Source organism: Lemur catta, chromosome 5 (genome assembly GCF_020740605.2).
Source record: "Lemur catta isolate mLemCat1 chromosome 5, mLemCat1.pri, whole genome shotgun sequence".
NCBI classification, from domain to species: domain Eukaryota; kingdom Metazoa; phylum Chordata; class Mammalia; order Primates; family Lemuridae; genus Lemur; species Lemur catta.
The window spans coordinates 48,536,175-48,561,142 of record NC_059132.1 but is presented as its reverse complement, the minus strand read 5'-3'; the positions used below and the strand labels follow the sequence as shown (position 1 = coordinate 48,561,142).

Sequence of the window (24,968 nt, the reverse complement as noted above, 5' to 3'; positions counted from 1 at the left end):
AGGGTATAATTGCACATGTATTTCATTGTCTCATTACTCACAGCTAGCTGGCTGGAGCTCATCCAGGTCAATTTATGTGCTGATGTTTTAGGGATTGCACGTCTGGCAACGGCATTTTTTTTACTATCAGATCCAGAAAACAGTTGAATTTGAATTTGGAAAACTGAAATAAACAGATTAGGGAGAGAAAGAAGTGAAAAAGGGAAAGTAAGGTGAGAGAAGGAAGAAAAGGAGGGGCTGGAGAAGGGGGGGGAAATGTCCCTAAGCCCCATAGGGAAGGGACAGCAGAGTCATTAAAACAACATGAGCCCAACCATGGGAGCAAGAATCTGTTCTGGAAATTCTTTTTAGTTGTATTTAAGTTTTTCTCCCCCCATTACAATTTTCTTCCAAAGCTTGGCGTGTAAATGAAGATGGTCTTTCAATCCCAATGTTGTTTTTCCATCTTCCAGCTGGAGTTGAGGTAATACTGTGATATTCAAATAGAAATAGAAGCTGCATTTTTTGTTTTTTGTAGCAGAGTTACCATAAATTGGACTATGTTAGTAATCTTTTAATCAGATGGAAAGAGGCATTCCAACCATGCTTCTGGTCATCTGAGAGTATTTAACAACTTTTTTGAAAAATAAAGTTGAGTTGGTAAAATTGGGGGCATTGGTGGTCCATTCAAGTGATGTAATTTTATAATAAGCTTTTTATTTTAAATAATGTAAATTTATTTTATAAATAAAATACATTTATTGTGAATAATTTATAAAACAGAGCTAACCAAAACTAAGACAATAGAAATTACCCATACTGTATCATCACAGCTAACTAAAATTTTGTTGTATGTCCTTTCAGTCTTTTAAAAAGTATATTATGTACATTTTAAAACATGTATGCATCCAAATGATATCATCCCATACATATGATTTTGCAAATAGATATTTTTTAAAGTTTCTTTTTTGTTATTAAAATTTTTCTTTTTGGAGACAGGGTCTCACTTTGTTGTCCAGGTTGGAGCGCAGTGGTGTGATCATAGCTCACTGCAGCCTCCAACTCCTGGGCTCAAGTGACCCTCCTGCCTCAGCCTCCCAAGTAGCTGGGAACACAGGCACAAGCCACCATGCCCGACTAATTCAAAAAAGATTTTTTTTGTAGAGATGGTGTCTTGCTGTATTGCCCACGCTGGTCTTGAACTCCTGGCCTCAAGCGATCCTCCCACCTCAGCCTCCCATTTTTTTGTTATTTGAGATTACTTTGGGTATTACAGTGTTTCTAACACAGGACCAAAGCTCTTACCTTGAGATAATAGATTCCAATGCAGGTGGGTTTGTGGTGGGTCAGGAAGGTGTTGGGTGTATTGTGACCAAAATTCCATGGACTTCACAAGTCGAAAGCTCTCAGACAAGCATTTTTCAGGGTCTCAGGACTTGCTGATGATGCACACTGGCTCTCTTTGCTTCACACAGCCCCTCCTCCCTTCCCCTCCCCAAAGAGCTCTATCTAAGAGCGTTTCTAGTGCTCCAGTGCATTGTGGCCTGGAAACCTTGAACATCTTTCTGTCTGCATTCCTGAAGGGTGTTAGGTGGGGCGGTCAAGCAGAGCATGCCCATCCTTCAGCTCATTCCCAGAGGCGGGTAGACGTGTCCTAGGCAGGAGGCTGACGCCCATTTCTCTAGTCGCTGAATTACTCACTCTTCACGTTTCCCTTTTCCCCAGGCACGTGTGTCCTGTGGAATGTTCTGTCTGGTGTGGGCTGTTTCTCCAGTTATTTTTTTCTTCCAGGGCAACCTCAACTTTCTGGAGCTAACTATGACACCAGCATTTTCGGGACATTCTGCCTTACTCTTCCCTCGAAATCTGTCAGTTTGAGTCAAGAACTGAGAGACTTGGGCCCTGGGCTCTGACTTTCCTGTCCCCCCACCCCTAGGGATAGCTTTGCCTCGTCTGAGTGGGAAAACTGCAGTTTGCTTCTCGGGTTCCTGCGTGGTGCGCTTGGAGACCGCTGAGCCTTGGGCCCACTCTTCTGTCATCTCTGCTCTTGGAATTACTCCTGTGGCTACCCGTGGGCACTGTAGTGTGATGATCACTACGTGAGTTTTTGGGTCATGCTCCATTTCTGGTATCGAGCATGTGACCTTGAGAAAGTTACTTCCCTCTTTGAGAGTCAGTTTCCCCAAACATGCCAGGGGTACAGTAATGGTGACTACCACATGTAGTTATTATGAAGATGAAGCAAGACAATCTATGTGTGTCACTCTGCAAGACAATGCATGAACATACAGTCAGGATTCAATATCTTCTCATTTAGGCCAGTCATTACCCACTTTCTAAGACTATTGGATATTGGGCCCATTGAAACGGTATAAATGAAAGGACTTTGGCTATTTGGAATGTAAGGGGGAAAGTTGCTGGGAATGAGATTTAACCTAAAATAGGACTTCAGGTTATGGATTTCAATTATCCATACTCCCTGTGCCCTGGGCAACCAGAGACTAGCTGCACATTGTCATAGCTTCGGGAAGGACTTCTTACGTGGCCCTGGCATTTGAAATAGGAGACGCATTCTTTTCTCTATGGTCTTTGTGCAGTTAACCTTGTGCCCTGGATCAGGTCCCTGAGGTTCTCCTTGTCCGTATTCCCTCCTGATACCTGGAGCCCAGTTCCCAAACACCTTGCACCAGATCGCAGCCTGCAGAGGGCCCTATTTCAATGGGTTTGATTTCCATCATGGAAGTGTGTGTGAAAGACCCTCCTCCTTCCCTCAGGCCCACCCGGTTCCTAAGGTCCCCCCCCTCTTGCTACTGTGCCATTTAAACCCCCATGCTCTCCTCTTCCTCACCACGCTGTAGATTCTCTCTAAATCTAATTGTTCCCACTCCTCTGGGAACAGTGGTACAAAATGAGGCAAAACAGTACAAATGACCCAAAGAGTGGTGTGACTTTCCAAAGCCTCAGTTACAGAAGTTACCCGTGCCAGCATTCAGACTGTTTTTGATTTGATGGAATCTTAAGCCATAGCAACTAGTTCCTCCAGGCCATTCAGTTGTGGAAACTGCAGGCAGACCTCCATGCTATCGTAGGATCAATACAGAGTGTGTTTGTTCCAGCGAATGGGCCTCCTCCTTTATTCTGGCACTGATCTGTTTTAAAGCTTCTGAACATGGAATTGCATATTACAGCAGGCCTGCTCAACCTGCTTTGTGACATTCAGAGCCCTAAGTTTTTCTGTCTTATATTCTCCCAGATTTCTGATTTTCTTTTTCCATGGAAAATGTTCTAAGTCGAGGGATTGAACTTATTACCATAACACATCCCGTTCTATGTTTCCCTGAATAGTTGTCTGTGCCACTCACCTGCAGATGAGGCTGATTGAATCATTGACTCTGCTTTATTTCCAAGGCAGGTGGGCAAAAATAAATTAATCACAACTTGCATTTATAGAATACTTTATACTTCCCCAAGTGCTTCCACGTATATTATCTCATTTGAACATTTGAACAGCTCTGTGTGGCAGATGAGTTGGTATTACCTCCCTTTAGTCAATGAAGAAAATAAAATCAAGATGTTACTCATTCATTTGAAAGAATTATTGGCCATCAGTCATGTGTCATGCACAATCCTAGGCACATGGGATATACAAATGTACCACACATGCTTCTTGCACGTGTGAAACATGCATTCTAGTGGAGGGATGGACAACAAATTAATAAATTCAATATAATGCCGGGTGGTAACAAGTGCTGTGGAGATCAAAAAAGCAGGCATGTGAAGGGGCTGTGTTAGGTGGTCTGGCAGGGCTCCAAGGAGATAACATTTGAACTGAGAGATGTGGTGAGTGAGAGAGTAAACTGCAAAGCCATCTGAGCATCTCCCCTGAGGAAACAGCAAGTGCAATGGTCCTGTGGCAGGAGCCTGGTTCGGGCCTTCCTAGAATTGCCCGACTGAGAAGCTTCTTTAATGGTATGAAGTGAGGTTAGAGAGCATGCCGGGGCCTAAATTTGGTTAGGTTTTGTGCACCACCTAAAGGATTTTGAATAATATTCTGAGAAAGTTTTTGCTCTGAGAGAGGAGGGCATTTGAGGTTTAACTACTGAGAATGTTATCACCTGATTTGTATTTTAAAAGGATCATTTTGACCACTGCATAGAGCAGCGGTCCCTAGTCTTTTTGGCACCAGGGACCGGTTTCATGGAAGACAATTTTTCCATGGACGGGGATGTGGGGGTGGTGGAGTTCTGTGGCCCGGTGGCCCAGTCCCTAATAGGCCACAGACCAACACCTGTCCTCGACCTGGTGTTGGGGACCTCAGGGGTAGAGAACAGGCTGCAGGGGCAAAGTAGAATGAGAAAAGCACACTGGTGGCTATTGCAGTAGCTGGTGCAGGTGACACACAGTGATGGTCTGGTTTGGTAGCTGTGGACACAGTGAGCAGATTGGATTCTGGTAGATTTTGAAGCCAGAGCAGGCAGGATCTGCGGGCGTCGTGCAGGCGGGTGTGTGGGAACGAGAGGAGACGAGGAAGACTCAAAGCTCAGAGGAAGGATTCAAGAATGGTATAATAACGACATTGTGGTTGGCTACAGTCAGGTCCAGACTTCCTGATTGGCCCAGACCTCCCAGTGATCTTTCCAGAACCCTCCGAGCAAGGGCCAGTGAGTTAGCAGGGTCTTCCCTGGCTTGGCACCTGCTCCCAGAGCCCACTGTGAGTCTTCTAAGAAGTGACTTTCCGTTTCCCTCTATCAGACCTGAGTTGGACCACAGACATCGATTGACCCTTTCTGACTGGTAAACAGTAGATGGAAGAAATTGGTGAGTTATTGTTGTGTAATCTTTTAGTTTATCTCAAAGACATTGTGGGGGACGGAGGGGAAATCCTAAGTGAAATATCCGGTTAAATATCGAGGTACCATTCAGTCTACAGGGTGTCCCAAAAGTCACCATACACAGGGAAAATGGGAAATTGTAGTTAAATGTACCTTTATTTGCAAAATATTCATTACAAAATTTTTCCTTTGTATGGAGACTTTTGGAGCACCATGTATTTGTAGTGTTTTCAAAAGCCCATTAAGGACCCCTAAAATTATTTCATGTGCAGGTGTAAACTATGTAGAGGTAACTGATAATCCCAAAAGCTTATTAGCATACCTGCAGATAACAGGTGTTCAGTAAGTATTTGTTGAATTTAGTGATTTCTGGTTGAATATTGAGTACTGGCATTTTCTGGAACCTGTATATTTCAATTTTAATCCTCTTTCCTATTTTGGTGATTAGAGTCACACCTCACCTTTGGGTGGGATGAGTGCCAGTATTTCCAGTGTTTTCCCAGTGAGGAAGCTGAGAGAAGAAGGGGTGAAAAAAGGAGGCATTTAACCAAGGCACTTTATTACCACTGGCTCCTTGATGGAACATGCAGGAGAAGCTTCTGGCTGAATCGAGGCATTCACCATTGGGATTCACTCCCTATATCAGTGAGAACGTGCAGACTTCAATCTTTGGCTGACCTTTATTGACATTGTTATGACACAATAAAATCTGGCCATCTCTGGCAACTTATAAAACCTTAGTGGTTTTAGGAGACAAAGTGTTTCCCAAAGTTGTCACTGAAATACACACTGCGTCTTCCAACCATGTGGGTATCAGAGACTCCACTAGGATCCAGTGGCGGCCTGTCAGAGAGAGCACCCCTGTGCCATCTTATTCTTCCCTATCTGCGTTTTGTTTGAAGCAGAGACACAAAAGAGTAAAGTCATTCCAGACTCTCTTATATGACTGTTCCATAACAGAATAGGGGTCCATGTTTCCTTTTCCCGCTTTTGGCCCGACCTTGTAGCACGCACAGGCAGGACTGGGGAGGAGCCCCAGGGGTGAGTGTCCTGTGAGTTGAGTCCACGGTCCTCCTGGAATGCACAGCGATGCCTGAGGTTGGCTGGCGGCGGCAGGACTGTGTCATGTGTCATTATCTCTGTTTCCACGTCTGGATGGTGGACTTCCTCCTTGGTTCCAAAGGGATCAGCTTCCTTTTCTCTTACTCAACAGGTCACTTCTAATCAAGCCAAATCCTTTCTGTTGTAGGTTTCACATTCACTTTCTCTTGTTCTTACTATCCTGCGTGGCCTACGCCTCTGATGCATTTCTCTCCCAGGTGGCCTCTCCTCATTAGGGGGCAGCAGAGGTCAGAGGGGCAGTGCGATCACAGGCTTGCAGCAGCCGGGTGTGAATGACCTGGGGGCTGGTTACAGCATTCGTGGTTTATGTGGTGCTGGGCTCCTTACTTCCAACTATCGGACATTTGAAGGTTAAGAAAAGAGAGAAAAATTAAAATTCAGATCATTAATTGCACTGATTGCTAATTGCTTTGGTGGAACATTTTGTGGGTAAGGCACTAATGGTCAAAAGTGGTTTGAATAGTTACCTGTGACTTACTCTCATTCCTGCTCCTTTTTTGACTGTTTGTTGCCAATACCAGACAGGATGAGAAAAAGGCAGGGCAAAGCACCTGCTGTGGGAGAGTCAAGATGTAGCCCATAATTGTCTCAAATGCGGGTGGCCGCACACACCTGGGCTGGGAGCACAGTCCTGCATGCTCACCATCCGTGGCTGCACGGTCGAGTCCTTTCTTAATACTACACTTCCTGACTTTTGCAGGGGGGAGGGTGCTCGTTGGCTTCTGCAGACGGACCCTCTCCACTGCCCTCCTCTCTCCTGTCTTCCTTTTGCCCTGTGAACCATGACGTTTTATAATTTCAGTGCCCCAGTGAGGCCGGAATATTGGTCCAACTAAATCGTAGGGCAGCTGTCCTTGAGGGCTTCCTGCCCATCTTTACGTGCTTTCTTCACTTTCCCCCAAACCTGAGGAAAGGCTTGTTTGCTGAGCTCATCAATCTGTGATTTGAGATCCTGAAAGAACTAAGATCTTGTGACTCGGTGGGGGCGAGGGAGCCACCCACCACATAGACCCCCCCCACTGTGCGGACCTGCTGTGCTTCGGGGAAAACAGAATGTTAAGTGAGCAGTTTAGCTTGGACTTAATCCGGAGGCAAAGAGTAACTTTACACTGAGATACTCTCTTCATTGTGTTCTCAGGAAAACCAAGTGAATCACCAGGAGCAAAGAATGTGCTCTCCAGTGCTACACCGATAACAAAGCACAGTGTTTTGAATTAGAGGAGGGAGCGAGGGTAACTGAGAAACCTTTGGCTGGTCACTTTGTTGTTCCTTTTGCCTCTCCCTTCCCTGCCCCCAGATATATGCTTGGATAAGAATTTTCTTCTCCAGCCTGGTTTTTCCCAAACTCAATCCTGCAGTGAAGTGACAAGGCCATGTTAGACATGGAAATTACTGCAGAGCAATGAATCCAAGATTATTATTTCACCGAAGGCCCCAGGAAGTGGAGATGAGGAACTGTGAGAGCGTAAGCCTCCAACTCAACCCAAATATGTTTTTCTTACCCCACTTGTTAATTAGTAAATCGAAACCAAATGAAAAATACAAATAAGTACATACCACAAATCTGTCACACTTGAATATTTCCCAGCTTATTTCTGTCTTTCTAACTTTATACTATCCATCACCATCATCGTCTACGAGTAAAAGCACCCAAAAGCCACCTTGATAGCTTGGAGTGAGTTGGGCTCTTATAAATAAAACTGCCGATGACATTGTTCAGGTAAGGATTATTTGCTTAACTCAGAAGTTACGTGATTTCTTTCTTTCTTTTTTTTTTTTTAAGAACACAAAGATGGGAGTGCTAAGACACTATTTTTCCCACTCTTTGTAAGCCTCTTAAAGGTGTTTTTTTTTTTTTTTTTCAAATCATACATTCAAATGCTCAATCCTGGTGAGTTTTTTGTTTGTTGTCGTTTAGGAAGCGTTGCCTATTCAGATAAATGCTTAGAATTGAATAGGGCTAACCACCAGCACAGCTGTTGCTCAAAAGGGACCAGGAGGCTTTGTTGCCCCAGAAAAGGAAAGCTATTCTCCAAGAACAGTCCTGGGAGAAGCATTTTGTTGTGTTTTTGCAAGGTTGTGGGGGATCCAAGTTTTGTCTATTAAAGGAAAGGAATGGCCCTGTTCTGTTTGTGTGTTCGGAGCACACGGCTGTTGTACGGAGACGTCCGTGCACCCTGCGGTGGTATTTTTCCGTTCTCTTGTTTAGAACCCCCAGGCTAGACACATGTCCCGCACACAGCTTGGCATCTGTGATCACACTGCGGTTTAGAACTGAGGTCTCGGTTCTAAACCAAAGAAAGGTTCAAGCATCTGGCCTCGCTGCTTCTAGCCCAGGCTGGCCAGTGCTTGAGAAGCGCGGCCCCTTGGGCTCCAGGTGGGTCATTCGCTCATTCAATAAATACATACTGGCCCCCTGCTATGTGCAGGTACTGTTTTGGGCACTTGAGCTCCATGAGGAGACAAAACAAAGTGCCTTGCCTTGTGGGGCATACATCAGGTCTGGCCCTCAGCAGGAACAGTGTTGCTGAGGTGAGGGGGGATAGTCATGTGCATGTCCTCGTGCTGGCAGTGGCTGCCCAGGGCTCGGGCCAGCCTGGACCAGGGGTTGGACAGGATCATGAGAAAGGATCTCCCCACAGCCCCGTGTTTGGCACACTCGGTGCTGTGCCACGAACAATAATAGGTCATCTGATGTGGTGTAATTTGATAGGAATATGCACCCCCGGTAACCCTGAGAACTGAAGCAAGGAATTGGCGTGTCAGTTACTTTTAATTTTCAAAACTTGAACATTTCCTTAAGCCAAATGGCTCCATTGTCATGGTCAAAAGCCCACTGTGGAGAAAGGCAGGATTTAGTGTTTATTTAAGCTGCCACCCAATGAGAGAAACTATTGCCCAACATAGTTCAACTCTCAATTATTCAAGGACTGGTTTTCCATCTTGTGGATTTTTCATGCATGAGTGCTCTCTCTCTCTTTCCCTTTCTTCTTCTCTTCCTCCCCTACCTCCAGAAGTTTTGATGAAATCAGTAGAATTAATTGGCCAGGTAAAAGTGCATTTGAAGAAAAAGCTTGATGGTAGGGTCTGCTCACTGCAACCTTGAACTCCTGGACTTAGGCCATCTTCCTGCCTCAGCCTCCTGAGTAGTTGGGACTACAGGTGCATGCCACCATGCCCGGCTAATTTTTCTACTTTTTATAGAGATGGGGTCTCGCTCTTGCTCAGGCTGGTCTCGAACTCCTGTCCTCAGCAATCTTCCTACCTTGGTTCCCAAAGTGCTAGGTTTAAAGGTGTGAGCCACCACACTCGACCTATTTTTATTTTTTATACAGATGGGTCTCGCTATATTGCCCAGGCTTAGTAAGGCTCTTAATGAAAAGAGTGCATCATCTGGTGACTTGCAGCTCTGTTGGGCATCTGCGGAACATTTTAGTACAGGGTCTCCAGGGAGGGTGCTCAGCTAGTCGCCTTGTGTTTGGGACAGGCTATGAATAAACTCTGGATAATCATCAGCCCTTCCAGCATGACCTCTGGAGAATCAGGAGCCAATGAGAATGAATGAGGTGTATACCTCAGCGAATTGAAAGCAAGCACTCGAATGCACACACATGCATGTTCACAGAAGCGCTACTCACAATAGCCAAAAGGTGGAAAGAGTCCAGATGTCCATCAGTGAATGAGTGGATGAACAAAATGGGGTGCATATATACAACGGAGTCTGATTCAACCATAAAAAGGGAAGTGCCGACACACACTACAACATGGATGATCCTTGAAAACACGCTAAAAGAAAGAAGCCCATCACAAAGGATCACATATTGTATGGTTCCATTCACATGAAATATCCAGAATAGGTAAATCCGTAGAGACAGAATGCAGACTGACGGTTGGCAGAGCCTGGGGGAAGGGGCAAATGGGGAGCTATTGCTTAATGGGCTTTCTTGGGGGTGATGAAAATGTTTTGGAACCAGATAGAGGTAGCTGTAGCCCAACGTTATGAATGTACTAAATGCCATTGAACTATCCACTTTAAAATGGTTAATTTTATGTCATGTGAATTTCACTTCCATTTTTAAAAAAAAAAAGATGAAAGACAAAGGAGTGTGTTAGAGGTCTATTTCTCTGAATTAAGGATGTGATTTAGAAATCCGTTCTGTCTTATGCATGGTGACCTTGTGGTGCAGCTTGAGTATAATTGATGTAATTTGAGTGGATTAATTTCTTTCCTTTGCTTTTTCAAATTTAACATGCTTAGAGTTTGCATCCGGAATTATTATAGAATGCAAAGCAATATGTGAGTTAATATTCCGGGCCAATACTGCTCCTATTTAAAAAAAAAAAACCTGGACAGATGTGTCGAGCAGCTGAGCTGTTTGTGTTGTGGAGAACTGCGCCTGAGTCTTGGGGAAAGATTGCTAGGGCTGGGGTCAGAAGCCTGAGTTCCATCTGCCTCCTTGTGCCCGGTGGGGATACTGTGGGGCCCAGGAAAGAACAGGGAGCAGGCCTCGGTGCTGGCTCGGGCATTCATTCAACACAAGTTCTTGAGTGTGCTGAGTGAATGCACTCATTCACAAGCCCTCTAACTGGGGCCATGAAGGTGGACGTGACATGGATCCCTGCCTTTGAGAGGCTCACTGTCCAGCAGGTGAGGTACCACACAGACAACTTGTCATTTTAGTATAAGGTGTAGGGGTCTGATGCTGAAGATTTCCATGGGACATTATGGGAGCCTAGGGCTGAGGGTACCCAAACCACTTGGGTGTGGGTAAGGTAGAAGAAGGCAGTTAAGGAAGGCATCCTGGAATTCAATCTCAAAGATTTAAAATATTGCGGCATTGCTGCGCCAGACTGCGTGTTTGTGCTCCCCTGCCACCCCCAATCATATGTTGAAACCTGAGCCCCAAGGTGATGGTGTCAGGAGGGGAGGCCTTAGGGCGGTCACAGAGTGGAGCCCTCATGAATGGGATTAGCGTCCGTATGGAAGAGGCCCCAGAGAGCTGCCTCACTTCTGCCCTGTGAGGACACAACGAGAAGACGGCTGTCTGTGAGCCAGGAAATGGATCTCACCAGACATCAGATCTGCTGGCACCTCGATCTTGGACTTCTCAGCCTCCAGAACTGTGAGAAATAAATTTGTTTTTTAAGGCACCCAGGCTACGGTATTTTATTATAGCATCATAGGCTGACTAAGACAGTTACCCATTAAGTACTTCAAGGATGTGGTTAGAGTACTAGCAAAGAAAGAATAGTTAAAACTGAGTGAAATCATATTTTAAAGAGAGTTTCAGTTTGTTATTTTTCACCAAAGCATTAATAATTATGGGGGAAATAAGAACATGGATGTATCTACCCTTGTTTTATGGCTTTAATAAATTATTTTTATTTAGAATGACTTAGGGTCACTAAAGCATTTTCAAAAGTCTGTAAAAGCCTTAATCCTGGAGAAGAGGGAAGGGAAAGGTCACTTAAAGGGCAAGGAGATTGGCCAGGTGCGGTGGCTCACACCTGTAATCCTAGCACTCTGGGAGGCTGAGGCAGGAGGATTGCTTGAGGTCAGGAGTTCAAGACCAGCCTGAGGGAGAGTGAGACCCTGTCTCTACAAAAAATACAAAATCAGCTGGGCGTGTTGACACAGGCCTATAGTCTCAGCTCCTTAGGAGGTTGAGGCAGGAGGATCACTTGAGCCCAGGAGTTTAAAGATCTTAGTGAGCTACGAAGACACCACTGCAGTCCAACCTGGGTGACAGAGTGAGACCCTGTATCAAAAAAGGCAAGAAGATTGTATGAGTAAGGCAAAGGCATGAGGTCCTGAGGAGTGTGGGTGGAGAAATGGGGCAACTGAAGGCCCATCAAGGGTAGAGTTTAAGGCAGGGAGAAGGGAGGGACGAGGGTGGGAAGTGGTTGGGGGTATAGACCAAAGGGCACCAAGCAGGCCTGGTGCAAGTCAGATTTGTGGTTGGGGTAATAGCTGCTGTGTGGAAAGCGGGTGGACAAAGGGGCAAAACTAGATGTAGCAGGACTGAGGCTCTGCATAAGGGCAGTGGGAATGGAGGGAGCAGGACCAGGTGGGTTTGAGAAACTTCTAGAACACTGTGGAACTTTCTGCAATGGTGGAAGTGTTCAGTGATGTACTTTCCAATACAGTATCCACCAGCCACACGTGACCCTTGAACACTTTCAATGTGGCTGGTAATAGCGTCACATAGTTGTGGTTACTGCATTGGACCGAGCAGTTCTAGAAGGTAAAATCAACAAGAGTTGGTAGTTCATTGGCTAATATAGGGCAGCCGGGTGGACAGAGGTGGAATTACTGGGGAAGGCTAGTGGGGAGGTGATGAGCTTCACTTTGTGCGTGTCAGCTTCAAGTGCAAAGGCACATGGAGGAAGAAGTGTGCCTGGCAGTAAGATAAACACGTCTCTTAGGGGAGAGCACTGGGCTGGAGGTAGAAATCTGGGAGGTGTCAGCGTAAAGGTAACAGTTGAAAGCATAAAAGTGAGTAGCACAAGGAAGCCACCTAACTGCCGTTAGCTTGAGATTCCTATTGATTTGGTGGTGGTAATAACATTTGCACTGTCTACCTTCTGGGACTATTCTGAGAAACAGAGGAGATAATATGCATGAAAATGCTTTCTAAACTCTTCAGACACTTTGCAGATTTTACAATATCTACAAGAGTTGCGAGGAATGTGTCCCACATGTTATTTTCCAAACATGAAAGATAAAACAAAGACTTCAGATTTTGGATGTATTGCAGAGTAGATCATCAGTGGGGCCTCTTGCTAAAATATGACTAGATCCAGGATAAACAAAAGCAAACCTGTCTAAAGGTGAGTGTCAGGGACTTGGGGACATCTTTGAGGACTCCCCTGAGTGGGTTCCTGTGAGCAAACCCACATAAAAGCTGGGTCTCTGTGAGGGCAAAGACCAACGCTGCTGTTGATCCTGAGACCAGCTCAGGTCTGGGACAAGGTGGGAGCTGTCCCTGAGGTTCCTACATTGAGCTGGGATCCTGAAAGAGAGATAAAATGGTTCCAGATCGGTAATATTTTTCACAAAAACAAATGTATGTCTTTAAAAAAAAAATCAACACCAATGTAAACATTCAGGATGAATTTCAATTAGAAATTACCTAAAAATCTTCAGGCACACAAGTTAATACATCACCAAAATGAATGTCATTGGAGGGATGGGAGAGCAATTTCAGACTAAGTTCCCCAAGAATTTCACATATTAGAAGACAGAAAATGTAAGACAACTATATAGAAATATGGAAAGAATTAATAAATAACAATAAATATATGACAATTGAAAATGGCAGAGCAGACCAAACAACAAAAACAGAGCTATTAGAAATTTAAAAAAAAATCATTAAAGTGAAAAACTAGGCTATGGTGGCACACACCTGTAGTCCCAGCTGCTCAGGAGGCTGAGGCAGGAGGTTTCAGTGAGCTATGATTGCACCACTGCACTCTAGCCTGGACAACAGAGCCAGATCCTATTTCTCAAAAAAAAAAAAAAAAAAAAAAAAAAAAAAAAACACCAAAAAACAAAACCTGAAAAAAAAAAAAACTAAACCCAAAAAGCACTAATAAATGGCTTAAACTATACATTAAACACAGTGGAGGAGAGAATTGGCAAACTTGTAAAATAGAAGAAATTAATTATCTAGTCCAGAGATAAGGAGAAAAATGATATAAAACAGTTAAGAGAGATGGATATTAGAAAATCTAATATGCATCTATGTGTCACTTTTGAAGAAAACTTTAAAAAGATTAGAGGAGAGGCCATAATGATGAGTGACTGGCTAAGAATTTTCCAGAACTGATGGGTGATAGGAATCCACAGATAGGTGAACTACAATGTAATTTGAGCACAATAAATAAAAACAAAAGTAGGCACAAAATATTGTAGTGAAACTGCAACATACAGAAAGACAATGTCATTATCAAAGCAACCAAAGAAGCCAGATCATCTGAGAAGAAATGATCAGTCTGATATAATCAATACATACGGAAATCTCTTCTCTCAGTTGCAGTGAGGACATTCTGCCCATTATTGCTCTGCAGTGGAAATCGGAGGAGTGAGAGAGTCTTTATTTTTCTCTTTAGTCTATCTCTAACTGAAGACAGTTGCACTTTTTCTCAAATGTGAAAAATGCATGTTGCATAGATTGATTTTTTACTAAATGTAGTCTGATTGCTTCTTTATGGCAGTCCTTGTAAGCAGGGAAAAATGTGGTAACTTGACATTAATGGAACTCTCTTGAAACTGTGATTATTCAGTTTAAGTCTCTCTTCCTGATACACGTTTATTGATTTAAGTTCCTGAGTGTGTTTCCTTATGGTGGCCGATGTCTACTACTTATTTGCATAGTACAATGTGTATAGTTGTAGCTACCAAGCATCTTTCCAACTTAAAGGGACATTAATACCTATATTTGGGGTTGTAAAATGATTTTTTAAAAATAACAAATGACTTGGTTAACCCTTACTACCTGATGATATGGAGGTGCTTAATGTTGTAATACATGTACTAGGTCTCGTCTTGTTAGGTACTTAAAATTATAGTTATCATTAAAGTTCTAGGGCTTTTTTCTAGTACATATATTTTGATTGCTTTGAATAAATGTACATCAATAACAAAAAAAAAAAAAAGTAATTTGGAATGAAAAGGTAGCTCCAGAGAGTTTGGTTGTGATGAGAGGAGATTTCTGGATCTGGATTTTGGTGGTTCATTACATGAATCTACACATGTGGTAAAGCATCATAGAATAATACACATATGTACCCCAGAAGAAGTACATGTAAAAAGCTGGTGAAATCAGAGTAAGTGTTGTCTAATGTATTGAGCCAATGTCAATTTCCTGGTTTTGATCTTGTACTTCTGTTATGTAACATGTTACCATGGGGGAAGCTGGGGGTACATGGGACCTCTCTACTATTTTTGCAAGTACTTGTGGCTCTGTAGTTATTTAAAAAGTAAAGTTTAAAACAAAAGTCACTTGGAACATGGCAGCCAGAAAAATAGATTCTTCTTGATATTTATGATTTTCATAGAACATGAATACAAATATTTAGAAATATTTGGTGAACTCTGGAGGGTAAAGTCTTTCATCTCACTGTGGTCAAAAGTGAATGGGGAAGTTCAACTAGGCATCTGTATGACTATTCAAGGTTCTGTGCATCTGGGTGATGAGCACATTTATAACCATGACTCTAGCATAACAAAATTGATACATGTAACCAAAAACATTTGTATCCCCGTAATATTTTGAAATAAAAAAAGGTTATATGCTTGCAACATAAAAGTCAAAAGGCTGCTATTGTTGAAATACTTGGAAGACTAGCCAGAACTTTCCTTGTTGCCTAAAATTAAATAAACTTGTGCTATAGCATGAAAAATTGCATATATTAGTCAACAGAATGGCAGTTCTTTTTTTAAAAAAGTTTCAAGTGTGGTGTGTAACTGCAAGTAGAAACATAAAGCCTTTGGAAAATGTGCAATTTATTGGGAATTAATGTAATTGCCTTAACTAATCTAGACAGAATTAACCAGAGACTGCATCCAGTCAGTGAGAAAATAATGAATATGTGATTACTCTTAAACACATTAGATTGTTCTGTTTTGTTTCCTCTCTCTTGTTTCCCCTTTTTCTTTTCCTTTGTGTTTGCAGTTTGAAATAGGCAGTGTCTTTATTTTTCACTAGACAAATTTAATTAAAATAATTCATATTTAGTGAGATGCTATTCAGAAAACACATATTTTAAAATATCTTTATTATAATCAAATTAGGCAGTAGTGAGGGGAAAGAAATAACCTCCAATAAGACCAAGCAAAAAGAAATGCACAAATAAATATTAGGATGAAAAAGGAGAAATAGCCATAGATAGAGCAGAGATTAAATAACAAGAGAATACCATGAAAAATTTTACAGCAATACATTTGAAAAATTAAACTGAAATTGACAATCCCCTAGAAAATGCACGCTAACTTAAAAAGAAAGATATTGAATAGCTCTACGTTTAAAGGAAAATGAATTTGTAATTAAAAATGTCCCCCACCCCAAAGAAAACACCAAAATCAAATGATTCTACAGATAAGTCTGCCAAACTTTTTTTCATTTCTTGAAAAGGAAGAGAGGAAACATTTCCCGACTTATTCTAAGATAGTCCCTCCTTGTCCACGGAATTGGCTTCCACGGTTTCTGTTACCTGCAGTGGACCATGGTCCGAAAATGAGTGGGTACAGTACAATAAGATGTTTCATGTAAGAAAATGTCCATTTTAAATTTTTAAAATTATGGTAAAATATACATAACAAAATTGATTGCTTTAACACTTTTAAAGTGTACAGTTCAGTGGCATTAAGTATATTCACATTGTTGTGCAACCATCACCACCATTCATCTCCTCAACTTTTTCATCTTTCCAAACTGAAACTCTGTATCCATTAAACACTGACACCCCTTCCCATTCTCCTTCCCCCAGCCCCTGGGGACCACTGTTCTACTTTCTGTCTATAAATTTAACTCCTCTAGGAACCTCATATAAGTGGAATCATACGGTATTTGTTCCTTTGTGTTTGGCTTATTTCACTAGCATAATGTCCTTAAGGTTCATCCATGTTGTACAATGTGTCAGAATTTCCTTCGTTTTTAAAGTTGAATAGTAGTCTATTGTATGTGTGTACATACCACATTTTGTCTATCCATTCATCCATCAATGGACACTTGGGTTGCTTCTAGCTTTTGCCTATTGTGAATAATGCTTCTATGAACATGGGTGTACAAATATCTGCTTGAGGCCCTGCTCTAATTCTTTAGCATATATATCTACAAAGATAATTGCTAGATCTTATGGTCATTTTATGTTTAATTTTTGGAAGCAGTGCCATGCCATTTTCCATAGTGTTGCACCATTTTGCATTTCCACAAACAAAGCACAAGGGTTCCAGTTTCTCTATGTTCTCACCAATGTTTTTTAGAAAATGGCCATATTTTTAACAGATCCATACAAGGTAGGGCTGATGAAGGAAAGGAGTTACTGATCACTCACTGCCTGCAGAGCAGCTATGCCAACCCATAGAACACAAGCTTATTCACCAGGGGACAGGTAGCATGAATCTGTGTAGGCTGCCTTCACGCTTACCTGTAGCCATGCCTGTATTTTCCGTGTGTGCCAGTACAATTTCCCTCATGTCTCTAAAAGGAAAGACTTTAAGGGAAAGAAAGGAAAACTAAACACTGTATGATTTAGTGATACATATGTAGTGGAACTCTTAGTTTTTAAAAGGCAGGGGAATGATAAACACATTCTTCATGCCACGAGCTACCTTTTGGTCAGAGGCAGGAAGAAGGAATCAGGAAGGGGTACAACAGTATTGGTCATGTTCGCAAGTTGGGTGCTGGTTTCTTTGGTGCTTTATTATTATGCTTCATGACATCCATAAATTGCATATATCATTTTGTATGTATAATATTACATAATTTACGTTTTAAATCTTAAATCATTGACTTTCATTCCTTAGGCCTTTTGTTCCTACACGTTGGCCAAAGGTCTAGGACTCGTCTGAAATTTCAACTGATGTAATCTAAGGCAAAAAGAGAGAATAAAGTGAGTTTTATAAAGTCAATTTCATCCAATTTAAGGGATGGTATTATATTATTAAATTATGCCCTCCCTATTTTATATGATGAAAAGACTTTTAGTAATGCAGTTGTAAAGAACACAGTTTGTTTTATTGAAAAATGGCAAACAGAAAAAGTAGGTGACCTTGTATAAGGTCATTACCATTTTAGAAAAAATGTTTTAACTGGTCCTTGAAAAAAAAAATCCTGGGAATTATTGCCTCAAAGAACACTGCACCGTATTCAGTAGCCACCCACCAAGACTGATACTCAGTAAGATTTCACTAACTGCCCTTTACATAGAATGCATTGCTGTAACTGAAAAAGCTGATTTAGAGGAAGAATTCATCATCCCCATCTGTAGATTCATGCGTAAATTTGAATTACTCAGCAAAGGCATAGTCTAAGCTCATAGAAGCTAGATTCTCAAATAACGGCCAATGATGATCATAACTAATAATTATTGAACTCTTACACCATGCCATTGGCTATTTTGTGTAGATTGTGTCACCTAATCTTCAGAAATGTTATTATTCCCATTTAACTGATACTGAAACTTGACTAATATCCTTCCCAGCATCACATAGGTAAGAAAGAGGGGAGCTGGAATTCAAAAGCAGTGTGGCAGTTTGCTGTGTCCTCAACACTCTTAGCTAGGACTTAATTGTGTGGCACCACCATCGACAAGCCAAATACTAGGGTGTACAAAATAGGTACTGAGGCTGAATTCAGGACTCAGCCCTCTCCCTTTTCCTCCCATTCATATTTCTTGAATTATCTGACATTTAAGGAGTCCAGAATCATATAGTTTGAATTGCTGAGCTCATTGGAAACATTACCATTTTACCCTTGTGGTTTTCAAATGCACGAGTAGGTAGTAAATTGTATTTATTTCCTGTATCTCTATGAGACATTAGCAAATGCACTGTGTAAATTCAGCTGTAGGCAAGAGAGTGGGGGAGAAGGAAGGAGCTCCAAGCAAACTTCAGGGATCTGTGGCTGGGGTATCTTGGGGAGAGTGAGGAAGGTGGTCCAGCTTCAACCACAGAGCAGTGAGTTGGGTGTGGGGGCTTGAAAGCATGGGGTAGCAATCAGAGACTCATCAATGGAACTAAGGAGACCATGAATCTCCTCTAAGAAGGATAAAGGAAAAGAAAGTTCAGAGTCTTTCAAGATGATGTCTTGCTAGAGGAGAAAAGGAAAAATGTACATATATGACAATAGGTTCTGCTTTACATTGTAATAAAATGAATGCTTTGAACTGCGTTTTTATTTTCTCATTTTTAGATTCTTTATCTCTTTACATCTTCAAATCTGTGAGCATTTGCCAAGATTCTTCCTTAGTCACCTATGTTGCTTCCCAACATTGCCCAATCCTCATCTTTAAGAATTGCCTGCAATTTCTCCCTGTCCTAGAAATGGTCATACTTCCCTTCTCTCTTCTTCTCCCTCTCTAATCCTCACTTGTCCTCTTTTCTCTTCTTGTTTGTTGCCTCTTACTGCATAACATACCACTCAAAACATAGTGGTTTCAAACGATCAACAGTGCATTGTCATCTCTCACACTTCTGTGAAATAACTGGGTTCAGGTGGTTCTTACTCAAGGTCTCTCATGCAGTTGCAGTCACATGGTGCTTGGGGCTTGGGTGCACTGGGACATCCAAGGTGGCATCTTCATAACATGTCTCATGCCTCAGCTTAGGTGGTTGGAGACCGGTTGGATAGTTGTTTGTCTCTGTCTCTGGTTTGTGCGCACACTCATTTGCTCTCTCTTCTTCCATGTAGGTTTTCTACATGGCTAGCTTGGGCTTCCTCACAACATGGAGGTTTCAGGGTACTCAGACTTCTTACCTGGCAGCTGTCTTTCCCCAGACTAGTGTCCCAAGAAACTTAGGTGGCAGAAAGTTCAAAGCTTTTGACCTACCTTTTGGAAGTCTCTCAGCACCACTGTTGCTAAATTCTGTTTTTCCAAAATAGGTCACAGAGCCAGCCCAGAGCAACCCCAGGGGAGTGGACCATCCAAGGGCATAAATACAGGGTGCTGTGGTTTATTTGGGGGGAGAGGGTGCACCTCTCCAAAGACTGACTGTCACATTTCTCCTTTATTGAAATTTCTGTCCCTTTCTCTTCTCCTTATAACTGAAATATCTTAAAGTTACTGTCTTATATCTTACTTCACATCCCTATTTTTTTCTAATCATTGTTTATACTAAGAGAGTTTATTGCAAAACTTCTTTGAAGAATTCTTACACATGCTCTCAAGTGAATCTTAAAAATTTTATATTTTCATTTAACAATTGTACAACTAAGCATCCAAAAGGCCCTATAGAGAAAAACTGTGTGACTATTTTTTAGAAAGTTTCTTTGGAAAATCAGATTTGATTCACTTTTTAACCAGCAGTGATAACATATCAAACTTAAAAGGCAGATCAGTTTTAGAGAAAAGTGATACACCATCGTGTATGTGTGTGTGTGTGTCCTTGGGTGAACTCCCCAACAGTATTGCTTTTCATGCTTAGCCACTAATTAGAAAACCTGCTTTCTTTTTGGGACTGAACTGTGGTTTACTTTCTGGTTGGACCCCTTTTTACTTATATTCAAGCTCTTATGGAAGCCAAAGCTTGTTCTTTTTTAACCCCTAAAATGAAAAAAAGAACTTGAATCCAAAAGATTTATTGCATAATTACATGGAAATTCTTTATTTAAAACCTTGTACCTATAGATGGCTTAACTTTCCTTAGCTTCTGCAAATGCCATTGAGGACTTAGGTTCTTCTAGAAGGTTATTAGCTGTTTTTTTTCTTTTTTCTATAAGAAGCTAAATCTCCAAAGCTTTCCTTTGGTGATTATGAAAAACAACACAAGGAGAAGAAAGTGGGAAGTTGGATGTGGCAAAGAATTTGATATTTTTTTTTCTGCCCACAAGAACTGGGACAACTCTGCCATAGGATTAGTTTGCTCATGAGATTTCACTGTGGTTGCCATCAAGAAAAAACTCACAGGAATGGCAGGGCAGAAGCATTTCCTAACTCTGGGGAAAAGATCGAGGATTTACAGTGGGAAGCAGAATGCTCTTTTTTTCTTTTACAATGATTATGCGTTAAGCATCTGAGCTTTGATATCATTCTTCTCATATAGGACTTTAGGTAGACGTCTGAGAGCTGACTCTGAAAAATGGCAATCAGTAATTGCAATTTCTCATAATTTGTCTTCATGCAGGAAAAAGATTATGTTAAAAATTTATTTTGTAGCCTTATTGAGATATAACTGATAAATTAAAATTGTATATATTTAAGGTATACAATGCACTTTGATATACGTTGTGAAATGAATCCCACTATCAAGCTAATTAATGTATCCATCACCTCACATAGATACTTTATTTTTTTGTGGTGAGAACATTTAAGATCTACTCTCTTAGCAATATTGAGTATATAATACAGTATTATTAACTATTGTCACCATGCCGGGCCTCCAGAATGTATTCATTATGCCTAACTGAAACTTCAGACCCTTTGACTAACATTTCCCCAATACCATCCCCACCACCACTCCTGGTAACTCCTGTTCTCTTTTCTGCTTCTAGGAGTTTGACCTTTTTAGATGCCACAAACAAGTTGGATCACGTGGTATTGGTCTTTCTGTGCTTGGCTTATTTCACTTAACATAACGTCCTCCAGCTTCCTCCATGTTGTTGCAAATGGCAGGATCTCCTTCTTTTTCAAGACTGAACACTGATCCATTGCATGTGTAGCCCACATTTTCTATATCCACTTACCCATGATGGACAGATAGGTTGATTCCATATTAAAATGCCATAATTAATTTGCATGTAACTATGCAACAAATCTTTTAGGTTCAAGTTATCCCTCTCTCCTTTTTTTTTTATTTTAGAGGTTAAAAAAAACCAATCCTTTTCCAAAATGTTTTTTCCGTGTAAATCCTTAGAAAATAGCAAGTGGCGCTGTTGGCGACTTCCTTCCACGTGGTCATTCTCCGCTCTGGCATCTACAAGCAGATTTAATGGAGGCTCTGGCAGCTTCCCAGGGCAGAGGGTCCCATTCTGCAGTCATTCAGCCCCCAGATTCCACCAGCAGGGGGCAGGCAGTGGACTTTACCCAGAGCGCCATTTTCTATGAAGCTTTTCCCTAAACCCCTTAACAAAAATTTCCACTGAACAGCAGACAAAATTTGAGGACCTTTCAAATTTCAGGCCCAGGCAAAATTCGCTGCCCACTCCCCTCCCCCACCCTCATGTCACCCCCTCCAGAGTTCACCTCAGAGCTACCCTTGTTATGTCAACTAGTGATGGTGACCCATGAACCAACCTGAGGAAGGGGACAAGGCAGCTGGGAGGAAAGGCGGCGGAACGGGGATGGTGGGGCCAGGCTGGGCCAGGGGTGCTTATTTGTTATTTCATGAGCTCTCACACGTTTTCCTGGGAAGTCACCATTCTTCCCATTTTTGCAGCTGAGAAAACCTGAAGCCAAGAGTTTAGCTAACTTGCTCTCATTCAAATTAGTTCAACTAAGTATTCAAACTAAAGTATTTAAACAAAATCTAAGAATTTTATTTAATCCTTGGGTAACGTGAAGGATTTTCACCTCAGTCTGACAGCCTAGCCAGTGTCCCGTCCACCACCCGGGTCCCGACCATGAGCCGTTGGTAACTGGTAATCCACTAACGAGTAGGACGGGGAGACTTTGATGAGGTGAGCCTGTGGCACTTAGTCAAGTAACGACAGCTGTCACTCTCTCTTGTTTAATCTTGTAGTGGAGTACGACAAGGAGTTCTCCCCTCGCCAGCGACACCACAAAGAGTTCAAGTTCAACCTATCCCAGATTCCTGAGGGTGAGGCGGTGACGGCTGCAGAATTCCGCATCTACAAGGACTGTGTTGTGGGGAGTTTTAAAAACCAAACTTTTCTTATCAGCATTTATCAAGTCTTACAGGAGCATCAGCACAGGTATGAAGGTTCAGAAAGCCCCAAAGGTGGGGCCGGTCCCCGTTTCTCACCCTCTGTAGTCACATAACCCCAGGTGTGTCTGTGCAAGGTGATTTGGAGTTCAGGGGCAGCACACAATGAACACAACGAGGGGAGTGTTCTACATGGTAGGGTCTAACTGGTGAGAGTTTTTACTACTAAGTTGATTTTCCAAATAGTTATCTTTTCCTGCATAAGCTAGTGAGTAGTATTTATGAAGCGTCCTTTGTGATCAGACACCTGTACAATTTATTGGAGATTAAATATCTCCGCTATTGTTTAGTCCCCACTTTGAATGATGAATGTGGCTGGCTAAAATAATTTCACACATTAAAAGTATATAATGGTGCTTGTAAGTGATACTAATTCAGGTGAATACAAGGTTATATGTTTGTGTGTATAATATACACATACACATGTATATCTTTGTGTGCAATGTATTTTTTATCATTTGGATAAAAAGGAACAATAGACTTTTTTTACATGTGTCTATATTATTCTAATTTCCTAAAGTGAATTCAGACCATTTTACAAAAGAGCTGCAATGAAGTGTGTTCATGTGCTGTCTAGCAGTAAACCAAAACTTCCATGGAGGGATTCTGTAGTACACAGTAAAGAGGCCAGTGACCTTGAATTTTGCTTAGTATCTAGGCGTCAGTTGAGTAGTTTGATGAGAATGATGTACGTGATGCACAGTAGGTTAGTGTTGCTGCATAGTCCTGAGTGTGTACGGGGTAGAAATTTAGCAGGGGATATGACAGTCTGCCAATTATATGGTACATACGAATTAAAGGAAGAGAACGTATAGTAGGAGGGAACCCCACACGTATAGACTGTATGAGGGATTTGCCAGCTTTGGTTTTATAAACCAAGTCCAGATTCTCACTTTTGGTCTTGGAAGTCTGTTGACTTCCCAAGAATTTCCCAAGGTTTAGGAGTGGCTTTGGTTTCTCCTGAACTTATTGATCTGTGTGGGTCTGTCACAAATATACACACTGAAATCATAAGTAACATGGATTTGCCCTATGAAAGGTTTATTTTAGTTTTGAAAGCACTGCTGGCATCCAGTCCTTGTGCAGGTTTAAGTCCGTAATGGAGGAAATAGAGAAAAGGAATGATAGATGCCAGGCTCTCGGGACATGTCATGGTGTGAACATATGCACTGATAGCTGTAGGTGAATTCTTAGCTGGGACAGTTAAATAATAAGTAAAATATAGCCATTGTGGTACCTTTATAATAGACCAAAATTTTGGAATGAAAGGGAAGTTTCCTGATGTCTATCTGAAATTCACTCCTAAGTGAAAGTGTATTCCGTGGCTTTACCATTTACCATTGAGGGCCTTCTTTGAAAAGTCAATTATTCATTGCTAGATTTTCGTATTTGACACTTTGGGGAGAATTGGTACTCAGTGACTCTTTGGAACTGCTTTAGCCATTGGTTCTCAGTCTGCCTAATTGTTTATTCCATTATATTTCTCTGGTGGAAATAACCTACTAGTACCTTTTTGGCTCAAAAATTTATTGGAAATACATGGTTTTCTCTGTCCAGCAGGAAAAACTTTATAGTAAAAACACTAGGCTTGGAGTTGAGTGACTATGGAATTTTTAAAAATTATTATTTTTTTTTTTTAAAGAGAGAAAGCTAGCAGACCATTTATAAGGTTTATACTGAACTCCAGCCAAAAAAGAACAGCTGCCTTGTGCTCAGGATGGTGGTGTCATACTTCCTCGAGGCCAACAGTGAGTTTGGAAAACAAAATCCCGACTAGTTTCAACCTTTGATGACTCTGTATCAAAGCAAGGAGTTGTAGTTTCTTTGCCTTCTAGGATGGAAGCATTTGGCGACTGCACGTGTTTAGTTTTTGAACATAGGCGAGGGGAAATCTGGGAGAATTGGGAGATTTTCATACTTTTGAAGGGTTCCAGGTTGGCTAGGAGGAGAATTTCTTTTCTTATCTGTGGGCCCAAAGCCCAGGCCTCCTGCGGCCTTGGAACGTTCTTCCAGAGGCCCCCAGGTTTAGCTGCAGGACTCCTTCTGGGGGAAGGTTTCATCTTCCCATCTGTACCATCTTGGGGTGTCTTGGCTGAAAACAATTCTCCAGGCTTGTAAAGAAACATATTTGTCTAATCTGTGTTTAAGTGAAATTTGCAGTATTTGATAGATTAACTTAATTTAACCAGTGTTTGTGTTGTAAAATAGTTGGCCTCCTTGAAAAAGAAAAAGAAAAGGGTCAGGTTTTAAATGCTGACTCATACACTCGGCGAAGGGAGAGGAAGTTGTGTTTTGGGCCTTCTGATACAAAAGGCGGTTAGGAAGCCTGACCCAGGGAGGGTCAGGGAAGATTCTTGGAGGATCGGCCTTTGCTGCAAACTCCACAGAAACATGTTCCTTTGACTGACTAGAAATCATTGCGCCAGGTA

At 41.8% G+C, this 24,968-nt stretch overlaps 1 protein-coding gene across 1 annotated transcript in view; it reads left to right on the top strand.

Annotated features, from left to right (window-relative positions):
* BMP6 (bone morphogenetic protein 6) overlaps nt 1–24,968 on the top strand; it is a 136,889-nt gene that overhangs the window by 86,151 nt on the left and 25,770 nt on the right. Inside the window, exon 2 of the mRNA XM_045551715.1 lies at nt 22,336–22,528. Coding sequence (XP_045407671.1) covers nt 22,336–22,528 — 193 coding nt within the window. The remainder of the gene's footprint in view (nt 1–22,335; nt 22,529–24,968) is intronic.